This window comes from Drosophila arizonae, chromosome 2 (genome assembly GCF_054131065.1).
Source record: "Drosophila arizonae isolate 15081-1271.41 chromosome 2, UAZ_ARI_1.0, whole genome shotgun sequence".
Classification (NCBI taxonomy): Eukaryota; Metazoa; Arthropoda; class Insecta; order Diptera; family Drosophilidae; genus Drosophila; species Drosophila arizonae.
In genome coordinates, this window is record NC_142922.1 from 27,598,251 (window position 1) to 27,609,805 (window position 11,555).

The following is an 11,555-nucleotide window of genomic DNA, read 5'->3' on the forward strand; positions in this document are numbered from 1 at the left end:
TTATTATTTTATTAATTCTGTAAGTTTTTTCTTAATGTGGGACAAATTAAATTTGCCTAGCATTTGTAAAGGGAATAGGTTGCGAGTACATTTGAATAAATATATATATATATTATAATATATGTGTAACAGCGATTTGTGTATAAAAATTTTGTAGCTGCCAAATTGTATAATCATTGATAAATTAATATAAGACAATAGACAATATACTTTTTCGGTTATGATGAATACACGCATACATTAAGGCGACTTAAATGGTTAAAGGATTCGCATTTGTTGCTAATTAGCCAAGGCCATGATCGTCAAAGAAACTTTGTGGTGTTTCGTCCTGTAAAATGGAAATGCGTTCTTCATTATGTATACTCGATACTTCACTTGTTGTGAATTACCAATTAAAAAAAAATTAAAATAAAATGATCTAAAAATGCTACAACAATATAAAAGTGTTTAATTTTGCAAAGAATATATAAATTTAAACCAACAATACAAATAAGCTAAGGGACGATTTAGAAACAGGTTGAAATTTATCGATAGTATTTTATCTATATTTGTTGCTTTTATTTTGTTTACAAAGCGGGATAGCGTGGAGAATGGTCTTAAGGAGAGAGAGAGAGAGAGTGGAAGAACAGCAAAGACAGCATAGTGACTCGAGCAAACAATCAAGATATTACCAAAAACATCAATCACGAGAAATAATAACCAAAGGAACTTAAGATTTAAAAACAACGATCACCGTTCAAACCTTACCTCTAAGCATATTAAGTACATTTTTATTTTTGCATACAAATACATACATACAATTTTGGTGATTTTTTTTTTTTTTTTTTTTTTTTTTTTTTTTTTTTTTTGTAAAATATCTCGTTTTTTATTGAAATACAAAACACAGGAATTTGGCTAAAATGTACAACACACATATGAATATATATAGATAGAGAGTTAAATATATTTTGTATATAAACTATTGATTTTGTATTAAATATATTTTATATATATATTATTTATTATTTACTACTTAAGGTTTAACATTTCATATTTCATTTCAGTTTCTGCATTATTATTTTTTTTTTGTTTTTTTTTTTTTTTCGATTTTAAAGCTTAAATTTTCTATATATTGCAGTTATTTTCCCTATTTTCGACTGTTATTGCCCATTTAGGAGTGGAGAATAAATATAGTAAAATAAAAGTAAACAATATTGCTTTCTCATTGATGGTCTCGGAATGATACTTTTGTCAATTATTAAACTATTAAACGCTTATGAGAAGTTAAGTAAATGTTGCATGAACTTTATTCACTACTAAGGATGAGAGGACGACAACGCGCCATATGCTTGTATTAGACGCACCGCCGCACCGACTGCTGGATGCGCTACATGTTTGAATAGTTTTTAGATTTTAGCCTCGCTATGTGAAAATACTAATTGCACTTTGTTGTTTATGCTTACGAAATCAAATTTATCTAGAGTTTAACTTTAATGCGCACTGACAAGATTTTGTGTTTTTCTTTTATTATTAACATACACTGTGAAGTTGTGTGTGTATCTGTGTGTGTGTGTGTGTGCTGTGCATTAAATCGCTGCAGCTAATTACTTATGTATGTATGCGTGTATAAGGTGTTTGCGTTCTATAAAAGGCGTGCGTGCTTGTTTGCGTATGTGTTATATCAACTACAATCTAATTATTTTTTGGCTTTCTTTTAGAGTAGTCCAATGTCTCTTAAAGTGCCCTCAACAGCTTCGTCCTGGAGTACAGAGAATAAGAACAATAAGAACAAGAAGAGTAGATACAATAGATAAAAGAGTAGTGTCTATGTGTTTCGGTGTGTGTGTGTGTTTGTGTTGTTTTAATTTTGTTTTGCTTCATGTATTGCAATATGTTGTTAAAGGAAGAAAACGGCACAGCTCAGTTGCAACAGTGTGTGTGAACAATTACTTGACATGTACACAGTATGCATGTGTGTTTGTGTGTGTGAAGTAGACAGCACAGCTCAGTTGTGTGTGTGTGAGTTTTTGTTTGCCCATGTACACAGTCTGTATGTGTACATGCATGTTGGTATGCGTGTGTGTGTTGTAAGCGCACGGGGCGAGTCGAGCGGGGCGGGACAGTTGACAAGCTACGCATTGCAGCGAACAAAATCCTATGTAAGTGTAAGTGCAGCCGACGGCAGGTAGAAAAAGCTTAGCAATATTTACAGCCTTCAGGTTGTTAATCAAGAGACTTTCACGCTAATCCTTCACAAAACAAATCTGGAATCCTGTCTAAATTGTGTTCCTCTAAGGATCAGTAGACCACCTAACTATTATTTATTAAATGTTTTCATTTTGTATGATTGTTTATATATATTTTCTTTTTACAGAATGGTTTATTTTCATGTTTTCATGTTTTTTCTTGTCAACTGTGATTAGTTTAAATACTCATTGAAGTCCTGTAACATCGATATATGCAGTGGCGGGTAGGGTAAGCGTTAATAATAGTAATACAAGAGAGAGGGTATTATGGTTACACATTTAGATATGCGGTTAAATAAGTTGCTATTTAGGTATATGTAAGTGTAAAACTGTTAGTTAGTTGTTGTTGTTGATTAAGTTCGATTGGGTAATGTAATTACAGCACTACAAAGGTCATGCAAAACAAATAACTTGATACCTTCTCGATAATGTTTAGTTTTAGGAAACAATACACAAATTTGACTACCACAAATTGTACTACATTTTAATGGCAATATATACTCTAAATGGACGGAACTACATTGAATGTTTACAATTATGGCAAGCGCTTAACATTGTGATTAAAACGATTAAGACATTCAATTCATTCTCACAATTAGTTGCGTGGGCTTCTCGTATATTTCGTTTGACTCTTATGTTTTTTGTATTCTTTGTTTATCTTGTTGGCAAGTTTGTAATTTGTCGGAACATTAAAAAATTTAAAAGCGCATTGCATGCAATGACAAGTAAGGGCAAATAAAATAGAAATATGTGTATCTGTTTACAAATCATTTAAACTTAAGCTTAAGAACAGTTTCACTGAATATATAAATTGCATAAAATATTAATTGAATAAATAAATATCTATTGCAGTGAGTAAAAGAACTCTTCTTGCTGTTTGGTTTTGGTGTTCAATATCAATAAATTCAATCAAATTTATATAGTTTCGATTAGTTTCGTTTGCACAAATTAGAGAAAAAGTATAGAAAGTCAAAATAATAATTAAGTAGTAGAATTTGAAAGGTATATGTACCGAGTGATATGCATGAAATGGCTTTAATATAATTGTATGATATAACAAAACATTAACGAGATAAAGATAATAAAATAAACTTTAGTTTAGGCCAGTAAAATTGATGGAACAATCAAAAGATCTCCGGCATAATTTAAATAGATACACTTATATACACACACAATGCTAGGCATTAGAGTTCATATATCTCTGGTGTACTGACCTCTTGTAGCAGATCCTGTGAGGCGATCGCCTTGAGGACATTCTTCTTCGATGTCTCCTGAATTTCGCCGCCAATCAACAATTCGTCCAATATGAAATACGCTTTCTCAAAATTGAAGATGATGTCCAATTCACAAACCTGCAAATTATGCATATGATAATTGCCACAATCGATATGGAATATTTATATCAAGTGCTTACACTGCCAAAATACTTATCCAACAATTCCACGTAGCGATGGATTATCTCCAAAGTCAGCAACTCGTTGTCGTTCTGCTCGATGGCACAGCAAAAATATAAGCTAGCATAGCTGCAATATAAGAGTTATTTTGGTTAGCGTATATGTATACATATCTATTGTTATTCAAATACCGTTTGTAGACAATTTTGCAGTCTTTCCACTCCAGGAAGGAGCACATCTTGGGCTTGCGGGCTAGTATTGTCGTGACCAGCTCACGTGTTATCTTCTTTTTGGTCTTGTCTGGATAGGCCATATACCATTTTTGCAGTCGAAGTTTTCCTTGACGACTGAATAGCAACATAAACAGCATCTGAAACGGAATGACACGCAATATAAAAATCAGCATAGCCCGACTTCATTGCAGGCGGCCATATGCACTTTTTGACACGAGAAGGTGACTCAGGTGTGTTGCGCTGGCCAGCGCAGCAGGTTTGTTATCCAATCTGACTTTTCACATTAGCTAGAGCAAAAATTGTTTTCACTCCACTTAACTTACCATTTTAACTGTTTCAGCTTTGTGTTTCTACTATGTGTGTGGCTTAATTACCACAAATTTTAACAAAACTTAAATTTTTCACTCAGTACATATAGGAAAATTGCTTCTTCAACAGCTTTCAACAGTCACTGCATCAGCACACAAACAGCTGTAGCCCAATGTAGTGTGAATGGCAAAATGAATTCTTATCGATGATAAGTAGTTCGTAATCGATTAATTAAATTTTTTGACAATATTCTGTGGCTTACAATTCTAAAATTAAAGAACCTGATTAATTGTAATTATTCGCTGATTTTTTCCCAGCAAAGTACAAAACTGTATATCTTGCTTTTATATTGAACTATTAGTATAATTGCATCAGTGTGAATATTGGGAATATCACTGAAGCTATCCACTGGTTCAATTTATTGTACGTTGAAATCCAGTTCGATCATTTAGTTCCTCATTCATCAAAATAAAACCGAAGTGGTGGCAGGCTGCCGTGCACTTGTATATAAGTCGACCAATTTCATAATTTACGAACAGTTTGCAAACGAATTTATATATAGGCAGAATGTCTATCAAATTAAAAGCAAACGTTAATAATCCACCCATCAGTAAGTTGTGTCTATTAGCAATTAATTAAAACTGTTTGCAATATTGTGAGGTTATGGTTAAATGTGCTGCGGCCTGCATTTACACATATGGATCTATTTGTGAACTAAATATATGCACCTATTGCATCAGTTTTATCTTATGCATTTAATAATAGCTGTCTCTTCCATACAACCTAAGGTGGCTTGGCAACGGCGCATTTGATCAACGCTTCAGTGCCTGTGGAAATTGTTTGGGGCAAGGAGACTTCGCTGCAGTTCCCGGACAATCGTGTCCTGGTTTGTCACTCGAACAACGACGTGTTGCGGGCGCTGGCGCGTGCTGCACCGGATTACAAGCTTTATGGCGAAACGGCCATTGAACGCACACAAATCGATCACTGGCTTTCGTTTTCACTGACATGCGAGGATGACATCTCGTGGGCCATGTCCTTTCTGGACAAGTCCATTGCGCCAGTCACGTATTTGGTGGCAAATAAGTTGACTATAGCTGATTTCGCCCTGTTCAATGAAATGCACTCGCGCTATGAATTCCTTTCAGCGAAGGGCATTCCGCAGCACGTGCAGCGCTGGTATGATCTGATCAACGCACAGCCACTGATCCAGAAGGTGCTGAAATCCTTGCCGGAGGAGGCGCGTGTCAAGCGTAGCACCAACGAACCCGCGGCTAAGAGCGGCGAGCGCAAGCAGGAGGGCAAATTTGTGGAACTGCCTGGCGCTGAGATGGGCAAGGTTGTGGTACGATTCCCTCCAGAGGCTTCGGGTTATTTGCACATTGGACACGCCAAGGCGGCGCTGCTCAACCAGTATTATGCGCTGGCCTTCCAGGGAAAGCTGATCATGCGCTTCGACGACACCAATCCTGCCAAAGAGACTGTAGAATTCGAAAATGTCATACTTGGAGATCTGGAACTGTTGCAGATCAAGCCGGATGTCTTCACGCACACTTCCAACTATTTTGATCTCATGCTTGACTACTGTGTTCAAATGCTGAAGGAGGGCACCGCCTATGTAGATGATACGCCGCCCGAGCAAATGAAGCTGGAGCGTGAGCAGCGCATCGAATCGGCAAACCGTTCGAACCGTAAGCATGTTTAATTGGTTTTATTATTATTGCTCTATAATCCAAAAATCCTCTGATTTAGCTGTTGAAAAGAATCTGGCCATGTGGCAGGAGATGGTGCAGGGCACCGAGGCTGGCCAAAAGTGCTGCGTGCGTGCCAAAATCGACATGTCCTCTCCCAATGGTTGCATGCGTGATCCGACAATCTATCGCTGCAAGAACGAACCACATCCGCGCACAGGCACCAAATACAAGTGAGTGAGCTCTTTTATATAGAGGACCTAGAAGTTTAACGTATTTCTAATCAATTCAGGGTCTATCCCACTTACGACTTTGCCTGCCCCATTGTGGACGCCATTGAGAATGTGACGCACACGCTGCGTACTATGGAGTACCACGATCGTGACGACCAGTTCTATTGGTTTATTGATGCACTTAAGCTGCGCAAGCCGTACATTTGGGAATACAGTCGCCTTAATATGACGAATACGGTGCTCTCGAAGCGCAAGCTTACGTGGTTCGTGGAGTCGGGCCTGGTCGATGGCTGGGACGATCCACGTTTCCCCACGGTGCGCGGCATCATTAGACGCGGCATGACAGTCGAAGGACTCAGGGAGTTCATCATTGCTCAAGGCAGCAGCAAATCTGTGGTATTTATGAATTGGGACAAGATCTGGGCCTTCAACAAGAAGGTTATTGATCCCATTGCACCGCGTTACACCGCGCTGGACTATGAAAAGCGCATCATTGTGAATGTGGCCGGTGCCAAGTTGGAAAAGGTTCAAGTGCCAGTGCATCCCAAGGATGAGAAGCTGGGCACGAAGACTGTCACATTGGGTCCCCGCATATACATCGACTATGTGGACGCTGAGGCTCTCAAAGAGGGCGAGAATGCCACATTCATCAACTGGGGCAATTTGCTCATCAAGAAAGTCCACAGAGATGCCAGTGGCGCAATCACCTCCGTGGATGCCGCGCTCAATTTGGACAACAAAGACTTCAAGAAGACGCTGAAACTCACCTGGCTGGCAGTTGAGGACGATGCCACTGCCTATCCACCCACGTTTTGTGTTTACTTTGACAATATTATTAGCAAAGCGGTTCTGGGCAAGGATGAGGACTTCAAGCAATACATTGGCCACAAGACGCGAGAAGAGGTCCAGATGCTTGGCGATCCGGAGCTCAAGAAGTGCAAAAAGGGCGACATCATTCAACTGCAGCGTCGCGGCTTCTTCAAGGTGGACAACGCCTATGCACCGCCCAGTCCGTACACAAATGTCACCTCACCCATCATACTCTTCTCCATTCCCGATGGCCATACTAAAGATATGCCCTCGTCTGGCCTGAAGATCAATGCAGGCCCAGCGCCAGTTGCGAAAACGAATGTAAGTGAGATTTACAAATAATTCTTATTGATAGTACTAGAGTAGTTGATTGCCTCGTGTGATCAATGGGAGAACTAATAACACTAATGTCTTATAAGGAAAGGAGATGGTTTTGCAAGCAAGAGTGAAAGGAAAGAGCAGCTTATGACTTATATTTTATAGGACATACATCCATATGTATTTAGAGAGCTCCCTCACTTACAAGTATTTATCGTAGTGCAACCAATAGGAAAGACACCCATCTCACTCCCACACGCTAAACATTTAGTACTCAACTCTCTTGTTGCTTGAGAGCGGGAGAGGCCCTCCCACCTCCACATATTCCCGTCAACCTCTTACTTTTCACACTTCACACGTGTTCTGTGTTTGTAAATCGCCAAATTGGCAGCACTGATTGTATGCCTCTTGTAGGTATGGAGGGAAATTTTATTAGTTTTTTTTTATATATAATTAAAATTTAGTGTAATTCAGCTCAAGCAATAGAGCAAATCATTTAATTCGTAATCCAAGCATGGTTGTTAGTTATTCTCCGAAGCATTTGCTTAGCTCTTCATTTGGTTCACTGGCTCGCTGGTTCGTTCATGTTGCTCATCTCTAACGTGAGGCGGTAAGGGCAAAACCAGTTCCGTGCAGTCAGTGCTGGCGATCGGTTTGTGTTTGCTTCTGAGACCTTTCGTTGAACGTGGAGGAAGAAGAAGAAGACGAAATTGGTTTGTTGTTGCAAATTGAAACGTTACATGGCTGACACGTATTCAAAATTGAAACGAAAAGCACTTTCGTCTGCACTATATGCAAATTATTTAACTGACTCTTTCGTTTGCAGGCGACCAGCAATAAAACTGCCAACGTTGCATTGGACAAAGCTGCCGATTTGGATAAACAAATTGTTCAGCAGGGCGACCTGGTGCGTGAGCTAAAGGCTAAAAAGGCAGCGAAAGACCAAATTGACGTTGCAGTCAAGCAGCTGCTCAGCCTTAAAGCCGACTACAAGGCCGCCAGTGGCAAGGATTGGAAGCCTGGCCAGGCACCAGCAGCTATGGCACCGACAAGTGCGGCTCCAGCTGCTGCTGGCGATGCAGCCAGTGTCAATGCGAGCATTGTGAAGCAGGGCGATTTGGTGCGCGAGCTGAAGAGCAAAAAGGCAGCTAAGCCAGAGATTGATGCGGCTGTCAAGCAACTGCTGGAGCTGAAAGCTCAATATAAAACTCTAACTGGGCAGGATTGGAAACCAGGAACCGTGGTTGCAGCAGGAGGAGCAACAGCAGCGCCAGCAGCAGCTGCAGCTTCAGCTCCCGCTTCCTCCGACATTTCTGCAGTGCTGGCTCAAATCTCAGCCCAAGGTGATAAAGTGCGCGAGCTGAAGGCAGCCAAGGCTGATAAGGCCACCATCGATGCAGCCGTAAAGACGCTGCTCAGCTTGAAAGCGGACTACAAGCAGCTCAGCGGCAGCGATTGGAAGCCAGGCACGACAGCGCCGGCCGCCATCAATGTTAAGCAGGAGAAGTCGCCGGAACCGGCAGCTGCCAGTGCCGTCGCCAATTTGCTGAACAAGATCACGCAGCAGGGCGATAAGATTAGACAACTAAAGTCTGCCAAGTCGGAAAAATCGCTGATTGATGCCGAAGTTAAACTGCTGTTGGCTCTGAAGACCGACTACAAGAGTCTTACGGGTCAGGAGTGGAAGCCAGGCACCGTAGCGCCCATAGCGACGCCAGTCGCTACCGTAGATCTGACTGCTGAGGACGCAGGCAGTGGTGGTGAGGTTGGCAGTGTCTTGTCTAAAATCAAAGAGCAAGGCGATAAAATACGTCAACTGAAATCGGCTAAGGCAGCCAAGGCAGCCATCGATCCGGAGGTGCAAAAGCTGCTCTCTCTGAAGGCGGAGTACAAAACTCTAACTGGCAAAGATTGGACACCTGACGCAAAGGTCGAAGTTAAGGTGGAGATTAAAGCAGAGGTGGCTGCGCCTGCCACTGATCAACTGACGTTGGACATCAATGCTCAGGGCGAAAAGGTGCGTGCCGCCAAGAGCAGCAATGCTGCCAAAGAGATTATTGACGAAGAGGTCCGTAAGCTGTTGGAGCTAAAAGCCAAATACAAGGAGGTCACCGGCACCGATTTTCCCGTTGCTGGTCGCAGCGGTGGCGGCGGCTCTGCAAAGAAGGCAGCCAAGGAACCGCAGCAAAAGGCGGCGAAGCCGGCCAAGAAACCTGCGCCAGCTGTACCTAAGCCAGATTCTTCAAGTGGTGTAAAAAAACAAACCCGATTGGGTCTGGAGGCTACAAAGGAAGATAACTTGCCTGACTGGTACTCGCAGGTGATAACCAAGGGCGAACTGATAGAGTACTATGATGTTTCCGGTTGTTATATACTGCGTCACTGGTCCTTTGCGATTTGGAAGGCGATCAAGAACTGGTTTGATGCGGAAATCACGCGCAGGGGTGTCAAGGAGTGCTACTTCCCAATCTTTGTCTCGAAAGCGGCGCTGGAGCGTGAGAAGGATCATATTGCTGACTTTGCACCGGAAGTGGCATGGGTGACCAAGTCAGGTGATTCGGATTTGGCCGAACCAATTGCTGTACGTCCTACCTCTGAAACTGTCATGTATCCCGCCTACGCTAAGTGGATACAATCCTATAGAGATTTGCCCATTCGCCTCAATCAGTGGAATAATGTTGTGGTAAGTAGTTGGAAATTCAATTGGATGTCCTCATCCTAAGCACTTTTCCTACTTATTTGTAGCGTTGGGAATTCAAGCATCCTCAGCCTTTCCTGCGCACTCGTGAGTTCCTCTGGCAGGAGGGTCACACAGCGTTTGCCACCAAGGAGGAGGCCGATAAGGAAGTGCTAGAAATCTTAGATCTGTACGCGCAGATCTATACAGATCTGCTGGCCATACCCGTGGTGAAGGGACGCAAGACCGAAAAGGAGAAGTTTGCTGGTGGCGACTACACTACAACAGTGGAGGCCTTCATTTCGGCCTCGGGCCGTGCCATACAGGGTGCGACCAGTCATCACTTGGGCCAAAACTTCTCCAAAATGTTTGAGATTGTCTACGAGGATCCGGAAACGCAGCAGAAAACATATGTGCATCAGAACTCGTGGGGCATCACCACGCGCACCATTGGCGTCATGATTATGGTGCATGCGGACAATCAGGGTCTGGTGCTGCCACCGCATGTGGCATGTGTGCAGGCTATTGTCGTTCCGTGCGGTATTACGGTTAGCACTAAGGATGAGGAGCGCGCCGAGCTGCTGGGCGCCTGCAAAGAGCTGGAACGCCGTCTAAGCGGAGCTGGCGTGCGCTGTGAAGGCGACTATCGCGACAATTATTCGCCTGGCTGGAAGTTCAACCACTGGGAGCTGAAAGGTGTGCCAATTCGCATCGAGCTGGGTCCCAAGGACATGCAGGCGAAGCAAATTGTGGCCGTGCGTCGTGATACCGGTGAGAAGTTAACCATTGCCATGGCCGACGTGGAAAAGAAGATTCCCGCCCTCCTGGAGACCATTCATGGAAGCATGCTCAACAAGGCGCAATTGGATCTGGTGTCGCACACAAAGCTCGTCAAGTCGTGGGCCGACTTCTGCGGCCAACTGGAGAAGAAGAACTTGCTGCTAGCTCCATTCTGCGGAGACACGTCCTGCGAGGATAAGATCAAGGCGGACAGCGCACGCGGAGAAGAGAACGAGGCCGAGCCCGGTGCACCGTCCATGGGTGCCAAATCCCTGTGCATACCCTTCGAGCAGCCGTCAAAGATTACCGACAGTGACAAGTGCATCAATCCCAGCTGTAAAAACAAGCCCAAGTTCTACACGTTATTTGGACGCAGCTACTAACGGATCACTACTTTGATTACCAATTTGTACTCAATAATTGGACCTCGCTTTACTCCAGACGTTGTTCAAACATTTATTTAATTTCCTAAATATTAATTCAACAAAACATGGTCTAATTTAATTTTTGTTTTATTAAAAAAAAAAAAAAGAATATACTTTTAACAACCTCACGTAAATAGTAAAGTTTTACTCTATATTTGTTGCCCGAAAGATGTTGTTCCATTTAAATGAGTGTATTTTAAGAACTGCGTGAAATGGGGACTTTATCCATAAGGAAATAATCACTTCGAATAACTGGTTCAAAAGTGGTTTCCAGTCATAGCTTGGCTTTTACCCGGCTCGAACATAAGCTGGCAGTATAAACTAGAGTTGAGCATGTGACGTGTTTTCTCTCGTGACACGAACTTTAAACGCTCACAATTCAAATTTAGCGCGTTGATCGGTAATCGAAAGTAATAGAAATACTAACATAATTCATATAATAAATAAATTAAGAAGTATT

The 11,555-nt window shown here is 42.1% G+C and overlaps 2 protein-coding genes across 5 annotated transcripts; one reads left to right on the forward strand and one right to left on the reverse strand.

The window, feature by feature from the left end:
- Positions 1–86: 86 nt before the first annotated feature.
- Positions 87–4,336, reverse strand: AP-1sigma (AP-1 complex subunit sigma-2). Of its 4 annotated transcripts, none has more exons than XM_018006027.2 (5): positions 4,176–4,336; positions 3,811–3,989; positions 3,640–3,748; positions 3,440–3,577; positions 87–328 (listed from the first exon to the last, which is right to left on the reverse strand). In XM_018006027.2, the coding sequence occupies exons 1-5, from the start codon at positions 4,176–4,178 to the stop codon at positions 284–286; spliced, it is 474 nt and encodes a 157-aa protein (XP_017861516.1). In that variant the 5' UTR covers positions 4,179–4,336; the 3' UTR covers positions 87–283. The 4 variants fall into 4 exon arrangements, with proteins under 4 accessions (XP_017861516.1, XP_017861527.1, XP_017861537.1 ...); XM_018006038.2 differs by lacking the exon at positions 87–328 and adding an exon at positions 1,050–1,738; XM_018006048.2 differs by lacking the exon at positions 87–328 and adding an exon at positions 1,050–2,422.
- A 261-nt stretch (positions 4,337–4,597) lies between these two features.
- GluProRS (Glutamyl-prolyl-tRNA synthetase) lies at positions 4,598–11,263 on the forward strand. Its single transcript, XM_018005751.2, has 6 exons — positions 4,598–4,771; positions 4,950–5,852; positions 5,914–6,085; positions 6,145–7,216; positions 8,040–9,896; positions 9,959–11,263. The coding sequence occupies exons 1-6, from the start codon at positions 4,729–4,731 to the stop codon at positions 11,051–11,053; spliced, it is 5,142 nt and encodes a 1,713-aa protein (XP_017861240.1). The 5' UTR covers positions 4,598–4,728; the 3' UTR covers positions 11,054–11,263.
- The last annotated feature ends 292 nt before the right edge of the window (positions 11,264–11,555 follow it).